We start from the raw sequence: 19,854 nt of genomic DNA on the forward strand, positions 1-19,854 counted from the left end.
GGAATGGCCTAGCAGAGTTCCATTAGCTTGATGTCTAATGTGCCCCTTCTTCACTCAAAGAAGCTATAAGACATGCAACATAGACTCTCAGATACTGTTTCTGATCAGCAAAGACTCCCAGAGAAAAAGCAGGCTGCCCCCATGAATTTACTTCCTCCCAGGTTTTGACCTAGTAATTCTTTACTATCCTTTAATCTGATGCTATTAAGAAGATCTTTTATGCACAGAGTCTTCAAAAAGTTTGTGGGAAATGTGTATAACCAAAACCGCATGAATTTCAACAAGTTTTGCAAAAAAAATAAACTTATCTTTTAATTCCCTTTTTCCATAAACTTTTTGAAGTATCCGCATATCTGTTCTTTATATTTTTTGTTTCCAGCATAATGATTAATCTGAATTACCTAGTCCATGAGATCTGATAGTCAAAGTCCAAAGATGAACTATCTAACCCAAGTGACAAGGACCATAACAGCAGCTAAAGCTTAGGGTTCATTCTATCTTGGGCACTTTAAGTACTTGACCTCATTTGATATTCAGAATAACTCATCGAGGTAAGAATTATTACAAGTATTTCTATTTTACTAATGGGAAAATGGGCTTAGAATAGATACATACCTTGGTCATGTGTTCAAAGCTACTAAGAAGTAGGATTTAGGTCCAGTTCTGCCTAAGTCCAGTTTATGTTGTCAGTCATTCCCTGCTTCCAACCTAATTATTCCAATGAGCCAAAAGCCCAATGTGGCTGTGGCCTCTCATACACAGCTTCTCATGGCACGAGCCTGTCTCATGTCCTGAAAACCAAATCAAGCAAGGCTCCTCTTCCTTTATGTTATATTTTTCTTCTAATGTCAAGATAGAAAACAGGGTTTGTTTTGGTTTGTTTTTCCCAACACACTCCCCCATGTGTTTCTGACTTGTGGCCGAGAAGAATCCAAGAGTTCCTGTAACACCTGTAATAAACAGGCTCCACTGGGAAAAGGGAAATCATCTAGCAGCCCTCTTTGGCCTTCAGTAGTGATTTCACCTGACTGGAGGTGCTTTGTGGCATGACTTCTGACTTCTCATCTTCACCTAGCTCACTCTGATTTCTCGGTGCTTACACTACCATACATGGCTACTGAAACACAGTCCTGCCCCTTATACTCAGTCTGTGCTCAGCCTAGAGCTGGAATATCTGGAAACTAACTGATTCTACTCCTCCGTTAACAGGTGTTCTTTAGTGTCCTCTCTAGCCCCACCCCATCTTGTTTAAGAACAGCCTTAAGTTTTACTTCACTAATGTATTCAGTTGATAGATTATCCACAACCTGCTATATTCAAACATAGTACTAAACCCTATTCTTTGTATCTAAATGAATAATGGTCCCTGACTCCAGAATGCTAAGAGATGAGCATGAGGTGAGTGATTTACAAGTGACAAGTGCCATCAGATATGTACAGATGATATGCATAAGGAGTCCTAGGTGGGGAAATATTTTATGTCTAAGAAAGTCTTGACAGGAGAGAGACATTAAAAGTCAAATAGGGGAAGGCACTGTAGTACAAGAGGTTAAGCTGCCACTTGGGATGCCCACATCCTGTATCAGGTTCAAGTCCTGGCTACACCACTTCTGACCAGCTTCCTGCTGATGCACCTGGAAAGCATCAGATGATGACTAAAATACTAGGATTCCTGCCACCCACGTGGGAGACTCAGATGTTGTTCCTGGTTCCTGGATTTGGCCTGGCCTAGCCTTGGCTGTTTCAGGCATTTGGGGAGTGAACAAGTGAATGGAAGAGTTCTAATAAATATTTTTTTAAATATCTAAGAAAATTCCAATATAAGGAAAGAAAGAAGAGTATCACAGGCAAATATACAGCATGAATAAGGGCACAGAGGTGTGGGCGTGGGAGCCTATAAGAAAAAGGAAGTTGTTCAGTCTTGCACAGGCATGGGATTGGTGAAGAACTTGGGGGCCCTGCCTTCCAAGGCTTTCAGAGTCCTGAAAGGGGGGGGAGGGCAAAAACACATAGATGAAGGTGAAAAGTGGCAGCCCCAGGGGGTCAGTGTTTAGTTTGGCTAAGATGCTGCTTTAAAGCTTTGAGCCAATTTTGAAAATCAGAAGATCTGACGTTGAAAATCCAAATTTCAAACTTCTGAAAATGTGAGAGACCTGGCAGCAGAGGACAAGTTTCTTCAGGACAGAGTAGCTAGAGCAGAGAAACAACTCACTCCTATCAGCAAGATGCAAGCTGACACCCACTCCTACCTCTACCGGCTTTGAGTGCAGGCCCCTCGCTCTGCTGCAGGTCTGAGCCCAGGCAAACAAACATCGAAAAGCCCCAAGGGTCTCTTCCAACTCACTGACTCTCTCATGTGTTGGCTCCACATTCCCCAGGCCTCCCTGCCACCCAAACACAGACTCCCTTCTTTACAATTTCAGCATACCTGGCTCTGAAAATTATGAGACATGCAAAGACAGCCATCCTCAGTACCCCCAGGGCACAGGGTCGAGGATCTCCCATGGATACTAAATCTTCACATGTTCGAGGTCCCTGTGAAAAATGGCATAGCACTTGCGCAGAAGCGACACACATCCTCCCATGTACTTTAGATCACCTTTAGATTACTTGCAACACCTACTATGAGGTAAGTGCTGTGTAAATAGTTGCCATACTCTATTGTCTAGGAAATAACAAGGCAAAAAGTCTGCAGGTGTTCAGTACAGATGCCAAGTTTTTTCAAATATTTTTGACCAACATTTGATTGAATCTGTGGATACAGAACGGATGGATGCAAGGGTCACCTGTATCTGAGAGCTCATGTGCCAGGACCTGAGGTCCACGATGTATCAATCAAACACCATTAAAGAGTGCAGTGGGGCTGCTTTCTGTTTACTTGAAAGGCAGAGTGACAGAGACTGACAGACAAATGGAGAGAGATCTCCTGCTGGTTCACTCCTCAAACACCTGCAAGAGCCAGGGCTCAGCCAGACCAAAGCAAGAAGCCAGGAACTCCATCTGGGTTTCCCATATGGGTGGCAGTACTTGAGCCATCATCTGCTGCTTCCCAGGCACATTAGTAGGAAGCTGGATCCAAAGTGGATCAGCCGGGACTGGCATTCTGATACGGGATGCTGGTGTCCCAAGTGTTTGGCTTAACCTGCTATACCACAGCACCCGCCCCAGTTCTCCTGCTTTTACATAAGCAGATCAATTAGAGAACTAACAGCCCTAGTCTTTGGAATTTTGATCCTACCTTGCCAGGTCCTGGCCTTAGAGATTTATGGTCTTCCCTTAGCTGATTCATTGCCCTTCCCAAAGACACTGGCTTGGGACTTTCCTATTATATGATGACAATGGTGTAGTGATTATGGTTGGATTCCTCACCAGACCACAAACCCACCCCTGCAAAGTGCAGCTCTTCCACCAGGGTAATCAGGGGAGCAGTTTCAGTAGCTCTGGTCACAAATTCCCAGGAGACTCCACAATTCAGCCCCCTTCACAGCAACAGTAATCAGTTAAGAGGTCAGCTTGGTAATTGCCAAGACTAAACCCTTGTAACTATAAATAAATACCTTGGAAAAAAAAGGAATGCAGAAAAGAAAAACAAACAGAGGGGGGAAGGAAATGAAAAATCCTGACTCGTTTCATTGAGAAAACAAGTTCCAAAATGCCCTTTGTGTAGCAATTCCTATAAAGCCTCATCATCCAGATGCCCTGGAGAACCCTTCCAACTCGATATCCCCCAGACAGCCCCTGGCATGCCTCTTCAGCTGGGGATCAGCAATTGTGTGGGGTGGAAAGGTTTTTGTGCCCTTGTGTCAGGCAGGCAGAGAAAGCCTTCATGAACCACAGAACTGGAGACTTGTAAGGTACAGCGCAGTCAGCACTTTCCTCCTAGGAAAGAACACACAATTGGCATGAAAATGACCCAAGCATTGGGTTGAGGCAGAGAATTCCAAAAGCACAAGTCTTCCAGCTCCCTGATGGCTCGATGGCTCGGGGGTCACAATGCAGATCACTGAGTGCCCAGGACGTGTCTGACCAGATGCAAAATGCCGGTCTCTTTTAAATGCCATTCGTGGAACAGTGTGAGTTGGATTGTAACATGGGGAAGGCTGGAATCGGGGAAGGTTGTATTTTGCTGGCTTTTTCCCCTCTTGTGGTTTTCACCATCTGTTTCTTTGAATGCATAAACAAGGCAAATGACTGGTTTGGAATGCAAAGTTTTTAAAAACCAGATGACCACAGGCATCCTCTAAATGAGAAAGAGAGAGCAAGTTGGGGTTCTGTGACATTTGTCAGGAAGTGAGATGTTAAATACCGGGAAGCAGAAATGCCCTCTGCCAGGGAAGATCTACAAAGGCAAGGAGTGGCTTTGTTGTGACCCTGCCTGTCTGGGGTCGTGCCTGTGCTTACATTTCACCTGGTACTATTTCCAGACCCCAACACCACCCCCTCTTCCTCCCTGCCCCCTCCCATCTTTTAAATGAAAGATTAACAGTTCAACAGGACTTCGGCGTAACCAGCCTTGATTTTCCATTAGCGCTGTTCCTACACTGGTGACCTTGGAGAGAATCCACTCTTAGAAACTCTGAGACCAAACAAAGGCTGCACTGTGAGCAGGTTCTATTCTAAAGCCAAACTAGAACTATAAATAGAGGAGCTGATGAGATAGACTATGAGAAGATCTTCATTTCTCTGCTGAACAACAATGAGTGCAAAAAAAATTATAGAAAGGCATTGGGAACAGCGTGTTTTTCTTCTGCAAAGGGCGTCCCGCTTTACAAAGAGCTGCTCTGCACAATACAGTGGCCGCCCTATGAAGTGCTGCTAACCTCCGTGCCAACCCTGCTGCAAGCCAAAGCTTTACTTTTCAGACCTGAGACAGTGGAGAGACTTGATGGCAATGCTGACTGCATACTAATCTAATCCCTTTTACTTTCATTGCAAGAAGTAACCAGTTATATGCACACAGGGGATTTCAAGCCACATTGAACGGGGGCAATAGAACCCCTGGGGAAGACAGCATTGGTGCATTTGGCCAAGTTCCACCTCTTTCAGCTTCAGACAACTTGGAGCATTTTTCACATAGTTTTGTAGGCAGCCTGACGCCACGGTTTTCATAGGAAAGAGATGAGGAATGATGACAGTTCCTTAGGGAACAATCAATTCTTCCTGATTTGCAATGTCTGTCCTCAAAAATGTTGTGGGCATTACTTGAGGTGGGCACCGTTCATGATTTGGAGGGAGGAGGCAATGGGAATTAGGGAGAAATAAGGCCCTGGCAAGTTAGAAGCGCTGTGAAGATTAAAGATCTTTCAGAATGAGTTAAATTCATACGTCTTCACCATGCTTAGATATAATGTACAGAGGGGCCGGCTCAAGTGCTTGGGACCCTGCCACCCATGTGAGAGAGCCAGCTCCCATGGAGTCCTGGGTTCCTGGCTTCAGCTTGGCCCAGCCCCAGCCATTGTGACCATCTGGAAAGTGAACCAGCAGAAGGAAGAACTCTCTTCACCCCCTACCTTTCTGCTTTTCAAATAATCTTTCACTCTTAAAAACAAACAAACAAACAACAACAAAAAAAAAAAACAGCCAGAAAGCAGGAGCCAGTCAGCGGGCATTCATTTCATTAGCATTGGTTCCGGATGCCAGAGGCAGGTTGTGCTGAGTGCACCTGACTTCTGACGTCCTTGGATGTAGATACTGCTGCTTCCTTGTGGAAATGGGAAAGTGACTGGAGACCTGAGGTCAGGAGACTTGACCTCTGTTCCTTGTGGCTCCCTGACTCAATAATTTGTTCAGTTAAGTTAAATCTGTAGGTTCCACATCTGCAGATGCAACTGACCACTGAACAAAAGCATTCAGGAGGGGCTGGTGCTGTGGCATAGGTTAATCCTCCACCTGCAGTGCCAGCATCCCTTATGAGCACCAATTCTAGTCCGGCTGCTCCTCTTTGATCCAGTTCTCTGTTATGGCCTAGGAAAGCAGTGGAAGAGGGTCCAAGCGCTTGGGCCCCTGCACCTGCATGGAAGACTGGAAGAAGCTCCTGGCTTTGGATTGACCCAGCTCTGACCGTTGCAGCTATTTGGGGAGTGAACCAGCAGATGGAAGACCTTTATCTCTGTCTCTTCTTCTCATTGTAACTCTACCTCTCAATATATTAATTTTTAAAAAAGCATTCAAGAAAATATTGTGTCCACGCTAAACATGTACAGACTGTTTCCTTGTCGTTATTCCTAAACAATACAATGTCACAAGCATTTAGGTTGTCTTAGGTATTACTAGTAATCTAGACATGATTTAACATACTGGGAGGCTGTGTGTGGGTTATCTGTAAATGCTGCACCATTTTATGTAAGGGTCTGGAGCAACCTTGGATTTTGGTGTGTACTGGAGTTCCTGGAACCAATTCTCCACAGGTATCAGTGGGCACACTATATTTTTGTTTCATAAGCTAGATTGAAAGCATCTGGAGGTTTGTATAGACAGCACTATGATGAGCATTGGCTTTGTGAACTCTCTTGACCCATGGAATTTTAGTTATGATCATAATAATAATGCCAGATGAAGAGGCATACTCAGGAAAGTATGAGAGGAATTTTAAGTGGCAGAATTCTATTTGCATTATTTACTTTACAAATAGTTTCAGAGCCTTTATTTAAAAAAATAACAACAACAATAAAATCCAGGGGCAGGCATTTGACATACTAGTTAAGACATCACTTCCCATACCAGAGTGCCTGGGTTCAGTCCTAGCTCCACTTCTGACTCCAGTCTCCTGATAATGCAGCACTGGTGGCTCAAGTACCTGGGGTCCTGCCATCCATGCGGGGACTAGATGGAGTTCCCTGCTCCTGGTTTCAGCCCAGCCTATCCCTGGTTGTTGCATTTGGAGAATGAACCAAAGGATAGGAGATTTCCCCTATTTGTCTGCCAGGGGATCAGTCTTTGTCTGTCTGTCTGTCTCTCTCTCTCTCCCTCTCAAAACAAATTAAATAAATAAAAATAACTGTATTTGAAGTAGGAAGTCAAATGTGTACATAATTTTCATGTGCTGCATTGTACAGATTCCAAAGGGATCAACTAGGACTTTCAGGATTTAAAGATGAGTCTCCTTTAAAATGTTAAAATCTATTGTGGGAATTAAAACTGAGTAACTCTGAGATGATGTTTCTACCATGAGAAATGGTGATAGAGGTAGCCTAGGACTTGTTCCCATTTGAGATTTATGAGGGATAGGGAAGTTTACTCTCCTGGTGTGTCCTTGTCTCTCTCTTCCTTCCCTCTCTTCCCTCCTCCCTTTTATTCTTTTTATAAAAAGGAGGGAGATGAGGGATGAGTGCCTGATCAGGGAGCAAGGAGACTGAGTGAGGGCTGAGGCCTGGAATTTGACACCTGTGTTCTTTTTGCCCACAGGTGATAACCCCGGTGAGGACTGGCCACGGCTATGTATACGAGTACCCACCCAGATACCAAAAGGACGTCTATGACATCCCTCCTTCCCATAACACTCAAGGGGTACGTACCAGAAACAAGGGATTCTTACAGGCAGCCCACCTGTGGTGAACATTTCCTAAAAAGCTTTGTCTATCCAGGAGCTATTGTTACCAGGGTCATTGCAGTTATGTTTCCTGGACTTGTATACTATTTTGCCATTTTATTTCAGGGAGTGTAAAATTTAAATGGGACCTTAAAGGTATCGACAGTGTAGATATTCTTTTCTTTTTTAGAAAGCTTTCATTTAATAAATGTAAATTTTATAAGTACAGCTTTTGGAATATAGTGGTTCTTCCCCCTATACCCACCATCCCACCTCTTACTCCCCCTCCCATCCCATTCTTAAGATTCATTATTAATTATCTTTATATACAAAAGCCCAACTCTATACTAAGTAAAGATTTCAACAGTTTGCGCACACACAGAGACACACAAAGTATAAAGCACTGTTTGAAGACTAGTTTTACTGTTAATTCTCATAGTACAACTCATTAAGGACAGAGGTCCTACATCGGGAGTAAGTGCACAGTGACTCCTGTTGTTGATTTAACAATTGACACTCTTATGTATGATGTCAGTGATCACCTAAAGCTCTTGTCATGAGCTGCCAAGGCTATGGAAGCCTTTTGAGTCCACAGACTCCATCATTATTTAGACAAGGCCATAAGCAAGGTGGAAGTTCTCTCCTCTCTTCAGAGAAAAGTATATCCTTCTTTGATGTCCCCTTCTTTCCACTGGGATCTCACTCACAGAGATCTTTCATGTAGGCCATTTTTTGCCACAGTGTCTTGACTTTCCATGCCTGAAATGCTTTCAGGGGCTCTTCAGCCAGATCCAAATGCCTTAAGGGCTGACTCTGAGGTCAAAGTGCTGTTTAGCGCATTTGTCATTCAATGAGTCTGCTGTGTACCCCGCTTCCCATGTTGGATCATTCTCTCCTTTTTAATTCTATCAATATTAGCAGACACTTGGTCTTATGTAACCCCTTTGACACTTATTCCTATCTTTATGATCAGTTATGCAGTTAAAATTATCACTTTAACTAGTAAGATGGCATTAGCATCTGCCAACTTAATGGGATTTGGAGTCCCATGGCAAGTTTTTAGCTTTACCCTTAGGGGTAAGTCCATGGGAACATTACCAAACTGTACATCTCCTCCTTCTCTTATTCCTACTCTTATTTTTTACAGGAATCAATTTTCAGTTGGATTTAAACACCTAAGAATAATTCTGTGTTAAGAGTTCAACCAATGGTATTAAGTAGAAAAAGAAAATAGTAAAAAGAGTAAAAGAATAAGCTGTTCCTTAACAGTCAGGACAAGGGCTGATCAAATCATTGCTTCTCTTAGTGTCATACTTCTACAAGTTTCCTTTTAGGTGCTCAGTTGTCACAGATCAAGGAGAACATATGATATTTGTCCCTTTGGAACTGGCTGATTTCACTCAGCATGATGTTTTCCATATTCCTCCATTTTGTTGCAAATGACTGGATTTCATTTTTTTTAACCGCTATGTAGTATTCTATAGAATACATATGACATTGCAGATATTTCAATTAAGATCCCTTTCATTCAAGTTAAGTCAAAGAACCCAAACTTTATAAAGAAAAATTGTACCTACCCATTCTGACATGGGCCATTGCCAAAGATGAAAGCTGTATATATCCTGGTTGGTTAAAAAAAAATCTATAATCCACCACTTACTACACAACATCTGACGAGGGTGAGGCATTTCCAGTCCAAGTAATGCAGGTGCTTCTCTTCAGGTGTATGACATCCCGCCCTCATCCGTGAAAGGCCCTGTGTTTTCAGTTCCAGTAGGAGAGATCAAACCCCAAGGGGTGTATGACATCCCTCCTGCTGCAGGGGTAAGTGCGCCACTACAGAGTGGCCCAAAAATAGTGTGAATGTGTGCATGCGTGGAGTGTGTATGTATGTGTAAGTGTGAGTACTGTATGTATGTGTGAAAAGCTGGGGTGGATTGTGTGAGTGTGTTTATGTGGGGAAGTGTGTGTGTGCATGAGCATGTGTAGGGGTGGATGTGTTCGAGTGTGAGTATTGTATGTGTGAGAAGGTGGGGTGGATGTGAGTGTATGAATGTGTATATGTGGGACAGTGTGTGTATTTTAAGCATGTGAGAGTGTGTAGGCATGTGAGTGTTATGTGTGTATGTGTAAGTGTGTGACAGTATGTGTGTGAGCATATGCATGAGTGTATGTGACTGGCTGAGTGTATGTTTATTGGAGACTTTTTAGACTTCATCGGCTCCAGCAGGCCCTAGAGATGGGTATCTCCTGTCTGATGGCACTGGTGACCACAGGCTGGAGGTGTTACGGCTACATGGAGAGCCACATCAATCAAAAAGGGCAAGTCTAAAAGAGGGGCAACTAGTCTGGTGAGGTAGCGGACAAGAGGCAGCAGGCAGGAGAGGCAGTCATTGAAGAGAGCTCTACAGAGTCCATATGTGGAGGCCCACTTAAAAACAACAGGGAAGTCAGTAAGCAGTAGAAGGGAAGGGGATGAGCCCGCTTAGCAAGTGCTAACGTTTTCATATTTACAGAGTGCTTTACAGCCCTGTGGTCTATATGTAAGAGTTGACTCATCTGACTCACTGCTACCCTGGGGAAGTCGTGCTCAGGAAATGCAGTTTTTACAGACAAGGGCACTGTGTCTCAGGACACTGGGGTGATGAGGTTGGTGTGATGACCAGGGAAATCCTTAGGCCTCCTGACCTCAGGCCAGGGTGTTCAGGTGTCAAGTGTCTCCCAGCATCAGCCGGCCAGCAAAGGACACCAGGAAAGGGTCAGAAACACGGGCCTGGACCCCAGGCACATCCACGTCAGCCAGGAGGGCTCCACGTGTGAGTCAGCCCTGAGACCAGGGGAGTGAAGCATCTGTTAAAAGATAGGGGTTAGGGAACAGGGCAGAGCCTGGGGAGATTCCTCTCCTTGGTGGCTGAGGGGCTGGTGACCAGGCTTGAGAATCCTGGGCTGCCTCTCCATGTCCCCGGGAGCCAACTGACTAAATCAAAGTTTTGCCTTTTACTTCCTTTTCAGGTCTATGCCATTCCACCCTCTGCCTGCCGAGATGAAGCAGGGCTCAAAGACAAAGAGTACGACTTCCCCCCTCCCATGAGAAGGCCAGATGTCAGGCCTGAGGGTGTTTATGATATCCCCCCAACCGGTGCCAAGCCAGCAGGCAAGGACCTCCACGTAAAGTATAACTGTGACATTCCTGCGGCCGCAGAGCCCGTGGTGCGCAGGCACCAAGGCCTCTCCCCGCACCACCCGCACCTGGGACTGCCAGGCCCTCAGAATGATGCCTATGACATCCCCCGCGGGGTTCAGTTCCTCGAGCCCCCAGCTGAATCCAGTGAGAAAGCAAACCCTGAAGACAGAGACGGTGTTTACGACATTCCTCTGCATAACCCGCCAGATGCCAAAGGCTCTCGGGACCTGGTAGATGGCATCAACCGACTGTCCTTCTCCAGTACAGGCAGTACCAGGAGTAACATGTCCACATCTTCCACCTCCTCCAAGGAGTCCTCACTGTCCGCCTCCCCGTCTCAAGACAAAAGGCTCTTCCTGGATCCAGACACCGCCATTGAGAGACTCCATCGGCTCCAGCAGGCCCTGGAGATGGGTGTCTCCAGTCTGATGGCATTGGTGACCACAGACTGGAGGTGTTACGGCTACATGGAGAGGCACGTCAATGAGATACGCACGGCGGTGGACAAGGTGGAGCTGTTCCTGAAGGAGTACCTCCACTTTGCCAAGGGAGCCGTAGCCAATGCCTCCTGCCTCCCAGAACCCGTCCTCCACAACAAAATGAAGCGGGAGCTCCAAAGAGTGGAAGACTCCCACCAGATTCTAAGCCAAACCAGCCATGACTTAAATGAGTGCAGCTGGTCCCTGAACATTCTGGCCATCAACAAGCCCCAAAACAAGTGTGATGACCTGGACCGGTTTGTGATGGTGGCCAAGACGGTGCCCGATGATGCCAAGCAGCTCACCACAACCATCAACACCAATGCAGAAGCGCTCTTCAGACCAGGCCCTGGCAACTCACATCTGAAGAGTGGGCCCGAGGGCATCATGAACTCAGCTGAGTACCCCTGTGGCAGCTCCCAACTGCAGCTGCTACATCCTGGTGACCCCAAGGCCCAGGCACACAGTAAACCACTGCCCCCCAGCCTGGGCAAGGACCAGGCCCCTGACTGCGGCAGCAGTGATGGCTCTGAGAGGAGCTGGATGGACGACTACGATTACGTCCACCTGCAGGTAAGATGCACTCCTCAGACAACAGCCACATCTGGGGGGCCCAGGGCTGACACCTGCGAGGCTGGCAGGCTGCACCAATGAAGGGTGGAATGTGACTCAATGCTAATCTGAGTGGTTCACAAAACGGGGGGAATGTTATACAGCAGGAAGAACACTGAGTTCTGAGCCCTCAGCTCCAGGCCTTTCTCTAACTGTGTGACCAACTCAGTTCACCTCCTTGGATCTTCATTTCATTGGCAGAGTGGATCACACCCCATTGATGTGCAAGCAGAAGACTCACCAAGTAGGATGGTGGGCCCTCTGATAATATACCAATTCCATTTCTATCAGTATTTTGTAGTAGTGTCCCATATAATTTATTTGGGAAAAAAGGCATTTCACTGTTAAGAAAAGATGAAGCTTCTATACTAGAGAATTTCTAAGGTCTCCTTTAGTTCTACAGTGTGAGTGAGTTGTGTGTGTGTGTGTGTGTGTGATTACTTATAGGGACACAACCCCATCTCAAATTTACCTGGAGGAGCACTGCATTTGCCAATCAGCTTAAAGCTTAACTTGTGTGTGAGAATCTGAGCAGTCACAGTCTGCCATCTACAAATGGAAATTCCACCAAGTTCCAAGTTGACCCGAGATCCTAACAATCTGTTCTTCCACCTATGAGGCATTAAAAACCCCTACCGAGATCCATTACTTAGAATTTGGCCTACCACCTCATTCTGCCATCCTTGTAATTTGGTCGAGAGCCACAGATGGTACTCCTGTTAGACTACCAAATTCCCTTGAGTGTAAGAGGGTGAGGGAGCACCAAGCCACACATGATGTGAAGAAGGCATGGAAAGAAGGGAGATGAGGCCACTCAACATTCACCTCATATTTGGAAACAGTAATTGGGCATAGAGATCTATAGATGATTCAAAGACACTAGGAATGAAGCAAGGACCACATTTAGACCTGCATTTTTGAAGGTTTATGGGTTCACACTAAATCTATAAGAAGCCAGAGAAATTGTATTTCTTAAGGAAGTTTGAAGGGAGTCACAGAGAATCAATACTGGAAAGATGGAGCAGAGAATGTGGTGGGAATAAAGTTTAGCACTGAGATGTAACCTACACGGGAACTCTGGAATTGTGCCCAAGACGCCAGTCATCCCTACTGGGGGTTCATGAGGCCTAACTGGACATGCAAGAAATGATCAAGGCATGGGCAATCAAATATTTATGTGTTTACCAGTGAAATTGTTTAATAATTGATAACGTATGTTCTTTATGTTGAAAATTAATAGGGAAAGGAGGAGTTTGAGAGGCAACAGAAAGAGCTACTGGAAAAAGAGAACATCATCAAACAGAACAAGATGCAGCTAGAACATCATCAGGTACGTTCCATCCACAGAAAACTCCTTGGTGGTGACGATTTCCTGCTGAGCGGGGAAGGTGCAACTTCAAAAGATGGCTTTGACCCTTCCACCAAAGGCATAAATAGGCTCCCAGGCATATAACAGGGTATAAGAACATAGAGAAGGTTTATAGCTTTGCTCATCCAGCTGGGCATACCTGGATTACCACCAAATGCCAATTTTTTTCAGGCTAAGCCTGGCTATCTGATACATGGAGGACTACTCGGGTTGAGGCTTTTGGTACCAAGAAATGAAACCTGTTCAAGCTAGCCCAAGCAAATAGGTTTTATGGTAAATCCTTGTAGGGATTCAAGAACAGAAAATGAAGATTCAGTCCAATCTGGTGATAACTGGAAATATATACTCTCTCTCCTTCTTGTGATCCCTTTGCCTCTTCCTAGAAATCTGCTTTATTCTCCCCTATTTTATAACACTTCCTGTTTGCTACTTTACTTTTCTCCTCTATAACTTTGTAGAATCCACAACAGGTCACTCAAAACCTTTTCTAGAGATGGTTTTTCATCTCAGCTTCCACTGCTGATTGTCAATGACCTTCTGTGATTCAACAGATTCCTAAAGGAAGAGTCTATCTGGGCTTTTTCCCTCTCCCTCTCCATCTCCCTCATCTCTAATATCTCCATCTGTCTCCTGTCAACAATACAAGCCTGTGACTCAGCTGCCCTTGGTCTGATCTAAAGGCAGGAGGACAGGATACAATGCTTTCAAAATCTTTCAAAGCCCATCAGTCAAGGGCTCTGGGCAGGGCATGTTCATTCAAAAGTTAGGCATAAGCAGGGCAGATTATGATTGTATATTGCTAGGTGAATGGCATAAAAATGAAGAGAACTTGATTGAGGATTTAACAAGTCTTTTAAGGTAGAATGGCAGGCTGTCTTCACATCTGAGTTCTGAGCCTTGCTTTCTGGTCAGTCAACTGTGTGACCTTAGGCAAGTCCCTTAACCTCTCTGAACCATGGTTATTTCTCTTATAAAATGGCAAAGTATCCACCCATGATCTAATCAGGTGATATATATAGATGAACATATTTTCTAAATCATAAACCCTATGAAATATATTTCATTATTGTTAAATACCCTGGAACATCACCCTGTATCTGTTTGCCTTGGCGTTTGGCCAAGTAAGACTGCAGGGCTTTAGGGAACTTGTCCACACTGTAGTAATTCCTAAGAAGGAAACAGATGCCATAGAAGAGTCAAGCTGGCAAGGCATTCCTCAGAGAAGCTAGATGACTTTAACTCTGCGTTGCCTCAGGGTGGGAGATTAAACTCAAGTCACTGATTGTCCCCATTTGCAAAAAGAGTGGTTTCTCCTGAGTTTTAGTCTTAGGAATAGCTAGAAATTATTATAAATGCAATGTAAATAATACAACAGTTGGGTACAATGAGGAGAGAAAGAAGAAATGCAACATTCATTGAGTCTGATCATGCAAGGGGGCTAAGAATTACTGTGCCCAATTAGCACTTAGATTTCCTTAGAGATTTCTTGACCACAGGTGCTCGTACATTTATGTGCATCAGTGTTCCCTGTAGAGTTGGGTTACGTCTATAAATCTAGACAGAGAGAACAGGAGAAATAGAAAAGCTCATGTATAGCCATTTCATCTAAGCACCTTGAAGTCAAAGCTTCCCCCCAAGAAGGAGCAATTGCTGGTGATTTGACAAGGAGATCACTACCTTTAGTTTTCCCTGGCCACAACTCAACAGTTAATAAACATTTACATAGATCCTACAATATCCCATACACTATTCTATAAACACTCTGTAAAGTTTAACTCATTTAACCTTAATAAAGGTTTAAGCAACAGGACTTGGGTTTAAACTCTGCTCCCTTCCAGCCAGGCAGAAGAGCCTGAGGTCCAGTCACAGAAGGTCTAAGCCAGAGGATTCCTTAGGGATCATCTTCCTCAACATTCACAGAGTTCATAGTTTAGGAACCCATGGCATGGAAACTTGGCCACAACCTCACAGCTAACAAGCATCTGACACTTACCAGGAATGAAAATCCCAGTCTCTTACCTCCAAGTGCAGGTTTATCTCCATTACAACACATTGCCTTTCCCTTAACAAAAAGTACTTGTGTCTTCCTTCCAGCTGAGTCAGTTCCAGCTGCTGGAACAAGAGATTACAAAACCAGTGGAGAACGACATCTCCAAGTGGAAGCCCTCTCAGAGCCTCCCAGCCACAAACAGCAGCGTGGGCGCACAGGATAGGCAGTTGCTCTGCTTCTACTATGACCAATGTGAGACCCATTTCATTTCCCTGCTCAACGCCATAGACGCGCTCTTCAGTTGCGTCAGCTCTGCCCAGCCTCCAAGGATCTTCGTGGCGCACAGTAAGTTCGTCATCCTCAGTGCTCACAAACTGGTGTTCATTGGAGACACACTGACAAGACAGGTGGCTGCCCAGGACATTCGTAACAAAGTGATGAACTCCAGCAACCAGCTCTGCGAACAGCTGAAGACTATCGTCATGGCGACCAAGATGGCCGCCCTCCATTACCCCAGCACCACGGCCCTGCAGGAGATGGTTCACCAGGTCACAGACCTGTCTCGAAACGCCCAGCTGTTCAAGCGCTCTCTGCTGGAGATGGCGACCTTCTGAGCAGAGAACTAGGTCCAGGGGACGGAGGGAACGGTGACTAAGGAAAACTGGAAATACTATCTGGTTTTTGTAAATGTTATCTATTTTTGTAGATATTTTATATGAAAATGAAATATTTTAACGTTGTATGGGTTAGACAACTTTCAGAACTTCAGGGAGCCAGAGAGGAAAATCTTGTCTTTTTGTTTTCCCCTGTGTGGTTCTTGGGTGTCTGTATAATTACCTAAGACAGGAACTGCACATAAACCTGTCCACGTGCCTGTGTATGCCTGTGTATTCATGTTTGTAAATGTTTGATACATTCCATTAAAAAAAAAAAAAACATGAATTAAGAAGCACCTTTGTAAGTACCTCCTAATGCTGCATTTTGGGTTTTTTTGTTAGAAAACATATACTGGCTGGTTATAATATTGCTGTGTACCTGTCATTGTTCTGAGCACGGTCCTCCCACCTTTGGAAAACACAGTATATTTGTAGGTGTTCCTCTCCCAAATAATGAAGCTTGGCATGCCTTATTCTCACTTAAGGACCCCTTCCAAAACTGATCGTCATGAAACTGTTATGGCAAAAAGCTTTCATGGAGAGCAAGTTACAGAAAGTAAGGATTAATCCAAGTTCCGACTTATCAGGCGCTGGGGAGAGATTTGTGTGCTGTCTTTAGAGGCCATGTCCACAGTAGGAGTTGGGTTGCTGCAACACTGAAAGGAAGCTGTGCAAATGGAAAACACTTGTGTCCCTGAGGCTATCTGATCTTCTTTGTGAGTTATTCAGCCATGTGGTATTCCAAAGGATGTTTTTAGAGTTGTAAAAACTGCATTACTTGTAGCATCAATTCAAAATGACACATCAGACTACAAATGTCCACAAAAGGAAGGGATGGTTCCATCTGTCAGTTCTAAATAAAGGCCCTTCTGATGCTGAATCATTCGCTTAGGTGCTGCTACTCCCACTACCTGAAATAGACCAATCTGTGGGCACTGAACGTTGGAGCTACCAAGCCATACCCTGCTCTCATCACTTGGTCTTGCGTCCTCTTAAAAAATCATATATTCAGGGTGGGTCTCTGGTGCAGTGGTCAAGACTGCTTAGAATGCTCATATCTCATACAGGAATGCCCTAGTTTGAGTCCCAACTCATCCTCCAATTCCAGCTTCGTGCTATACACAACCTAAGATGGCTCAAGTAATTGGGTCTCTGTCATCCATGTGGGGGACCCAGATTGAGTTCCAGCACCTGGCTTTGGCCTGGCCCAGTACCATCTGTTGGGAGTATTTGGGGAATTAACCAGTGAGTGGAAGATTTCTGTGTTTCTCTCTCTGTCCATCTGTTTCTCTCTCTCTCTCTCTTTCTCTCTGCCCTTCAAATAAGTAAAAAGTAAAATTTTTGAAAAGTAACACATGCAGGCCTGACACTCAGAAGCTATACAGGGTCCATCTAACCTTTATGACCCTATGTAGCCAGTGACCTTGTGCATAAGCCCCACAACCATCTCACAGCTCATCACATCACCCACCCTATAATCTGTTCATTCCTGCTGGCTTTGACACAACACAGTTGCCACAAACCATCAGATTCATATGGAACAAATGAAATACTCCCCAGCCCATGGGTAAACGGATTCACATGTGACCAAGTCAAGAGGCATATTACCTATGGTCTTTCAGCCCAGTGCTTATCTAATGGTTTCATTCCAGCCTATTGGGAAACATTCTTTTTTATTTCCAATATATGCCTTGACTGAATTAAGCTTGCTTGTTCTAAACAACCAAATCACTGGAACAGGAAAGCATTTAAGAAAGAAAAGTACATGATCTCAATGTGATTTTTAAAAAGAAACAATAGAAGTTATCCTAGAAGGTGCTTTTCAAAACAACTGCTACTGTAATTCTCAAAGTTCTCTGCTTCCAAAAGAATACAAAAAGTTCTATTGTGATATGGCAAGTGAGTGTATGCAGAAGAAGGGAGTTGTTGAAAATCAACACTTGAAGTTAAGAAGTGTGTCCTTGTAGATTTCATTGTATCATGTACATTTCTTAGGCAATGAGACTTGTTCAAATCAAAGTGGTGACATTTCAGATTTTCAAAACCAAATGTTCAACTGTATTACTCTCTTTGCAACCTTGTATATAGAACCTGTTTTGAAATCATTAAATTTTAGATCTGTTTTCATAGCCACTGAGTTTTCTTTTCCATATTTCCCTTGTCACAACTAAATGCTGGTTTATTTGGACACTCATCAAAAGTTAAATTAGGATTATTTTATCAGTGCTGTTTATTTTTAGTTTGTCAATTTAAGGAAAACTGGTGTGTATGTGCGCGCATGCGCACATTACTTCAAAATGTACTTGTATTTGAAGAAAATTCTGTAATCTATGGATATTACCAAATTCAGATATCTGGAATGAGGCTTCTTTTTCACCATAAAACCAGTACATTGATTGATGAATGGGATGATTTCTCCTTTCCTAACCCATTAAGTTCCAAGTTTTCCATTCTGCAAGTGTTTCAATGACATAATATTTATTTCAAAGCTACCATGCTCAATTTAAATTTTCTTAGGGAGCCTATGTATAGGATGAAAGAATGTAATGGGTATGAATGTTACTGTATATATGGTTCTAGATCAAAAGAAATGTCTATTTATTCTGGGATAGACAGACAGATGACTCAAAACAAACTATATTCCCTGAAAATAAGAGATTCATGGCTAGGCAAATTGTTTGTATATACCTTCTATCTCTTTCCCCTTATATATAAATATTCATTGATTTTTTAATAACCATGTCAACATATTTCAAAGGGGAGAATGTTAAGTATTTGGAAAAATGGTGCTAACATAACTGGATTTCTCAATGGGAAAAGAGGAAGAATGCTTACTTTACATCCTAACACAAAAATTTATTCAAATGGATAGTAAACCTAAATGCAAGCAACTTCTAAACACTACATCTTCTAGAAGAAAAATCTCATAAATAAATAAAAAGTTCATAAATAGAACCCAAAGACTCATAAAACAAATATGGATAAATTAAACTTCATTAAAATTAAAAACTTCAATGAGACCATTCAGAAAACAAAAATCAAGCCATAGACCAAGAGAAAATATTTGTACAACATACATTAGCCAAGGACTGATATCAGAATTAGGAGACAACTAATTTTTCTCTAACTGGGGCAAAAATTGTTAGCAGAGCTTCACAAAAACACATGACTAGATAAAAGTGAATGAAATAAAAACCAAACCAATGGAATCACTAAAATTAAAGACAAGCTATCCTAAATATTGGTAAGAAAGAAGAGGAAATTAAACTCTTCTACACAGCTAGTGAGAATCCCAAATGCTACAAAACTTTGGAAAATAGATGTGCAAAAATCCTAAATCTATACCTACCATATGACTTAGCAATTCCTTTCTTAGGTAGTCACTCAAGAGAAATAAAAGTATCTTTTCATACATAGGCTTATGTAAGTATATTTATTATAGCTCTATGTGTAATAGTAAAAGCTAGAAACAACTCAAATATTTATATATGTGAATGAATAAACCCCTTTTTTAATAGCTACACAATGAACTAATTCACAGAAATTTTAAAAAAATGAAACAAAAAGATTGAAGAGTAAAATCATTGTGATGTGAAAGAGAAACCAGACAAAAAGAGCACATGTGGTATTTTCCATTTATACAAAATTTTAGAAAATGCAAATTAATCTATAGTGACAATAAACACAGCAGTGGTTGCCTGGAGAAAGGGATAGTAGGGGGCATGGATTCCAGAGGAGCCCAGGGAAACTTGAGAATTACTTTAATGGCCACTTTCTTGATCACAGTGATGGTTTCTGAGGTGTGTGCATGTCAAAATTCAAATTTTATACTTTAAATATGTACACTTTGTTCCCTATCAATTGCAAATGTTTAAATTTTCTAGACATGCCCACTGCAAGTCAGCGATTCTCATACTGGATTTCAAAATGCAAGACTAAACTACATGCTACTTAAAAGACACATTTTAAATGAAAACAGGTAAGTTGAAAGCAAAGGGATAAAAAGAAATGTATCATGGTCCTTCTAATTTTTTTT

The 19,854-nt window shown here is 43.2% G+C and overlaps 1 protein-coding gene across 3 annotated transcripts in view; it reads left to right on the forward strand.

Moving 5' to 3' along the window:
- Positions 1-17,947, forward strand: part of NEDD9 (neural precursor cell expressed, developmentally down-regulated 9) — a 208,051-nt gene extending 190,104 nt beyond the window's left edge. For all 3 annotated transcript variants that reach the window (XM_008262389.4, XM_070074409.1, XM_008262388.4), the window contains 5 exons: positions 7,405-7,506; positions 9,251-9,352; positions 10,541-11,764; positions 13,044-13,133; positions 15,267-17,947. In XM_008262389.4, the coding sequence (XP_008260611.2) occupies positions 7,405-7,506; positions 9,251-9,352; positions 10,541-11,764; positions 13,044-13,133; positions 15,267-15,776 (2,028 nt within the window). In that variant the 3' untranslated portion in view covers positions 15,777-17,947. The remainder of the gene's footprint in view (positions 1-7,404; positions 7,507-9,250; positions 9,353-10,540; positions 11,765-13,043; positions 13,134-15,266) is intronic.
- Positions 17,948-19,854: the final 1,907 nt, after the last annotated feature.

The sequence above is a fragment of the Oryctolagus cuniculus genome, chromosome 5 (genome assembly GCF_964237555.1).
Source record: "Oryctolagus cuniculus chromosome 5, mOryCun1.1, whole genome shotgun sequence".
Classification (NCBI taxonomy): Eukaryota; Metazoa; Chordata; class Mammalia; order Lagomorpha; family Leporidae; genus Oryctolagus; species Oryctolagus cuniculus.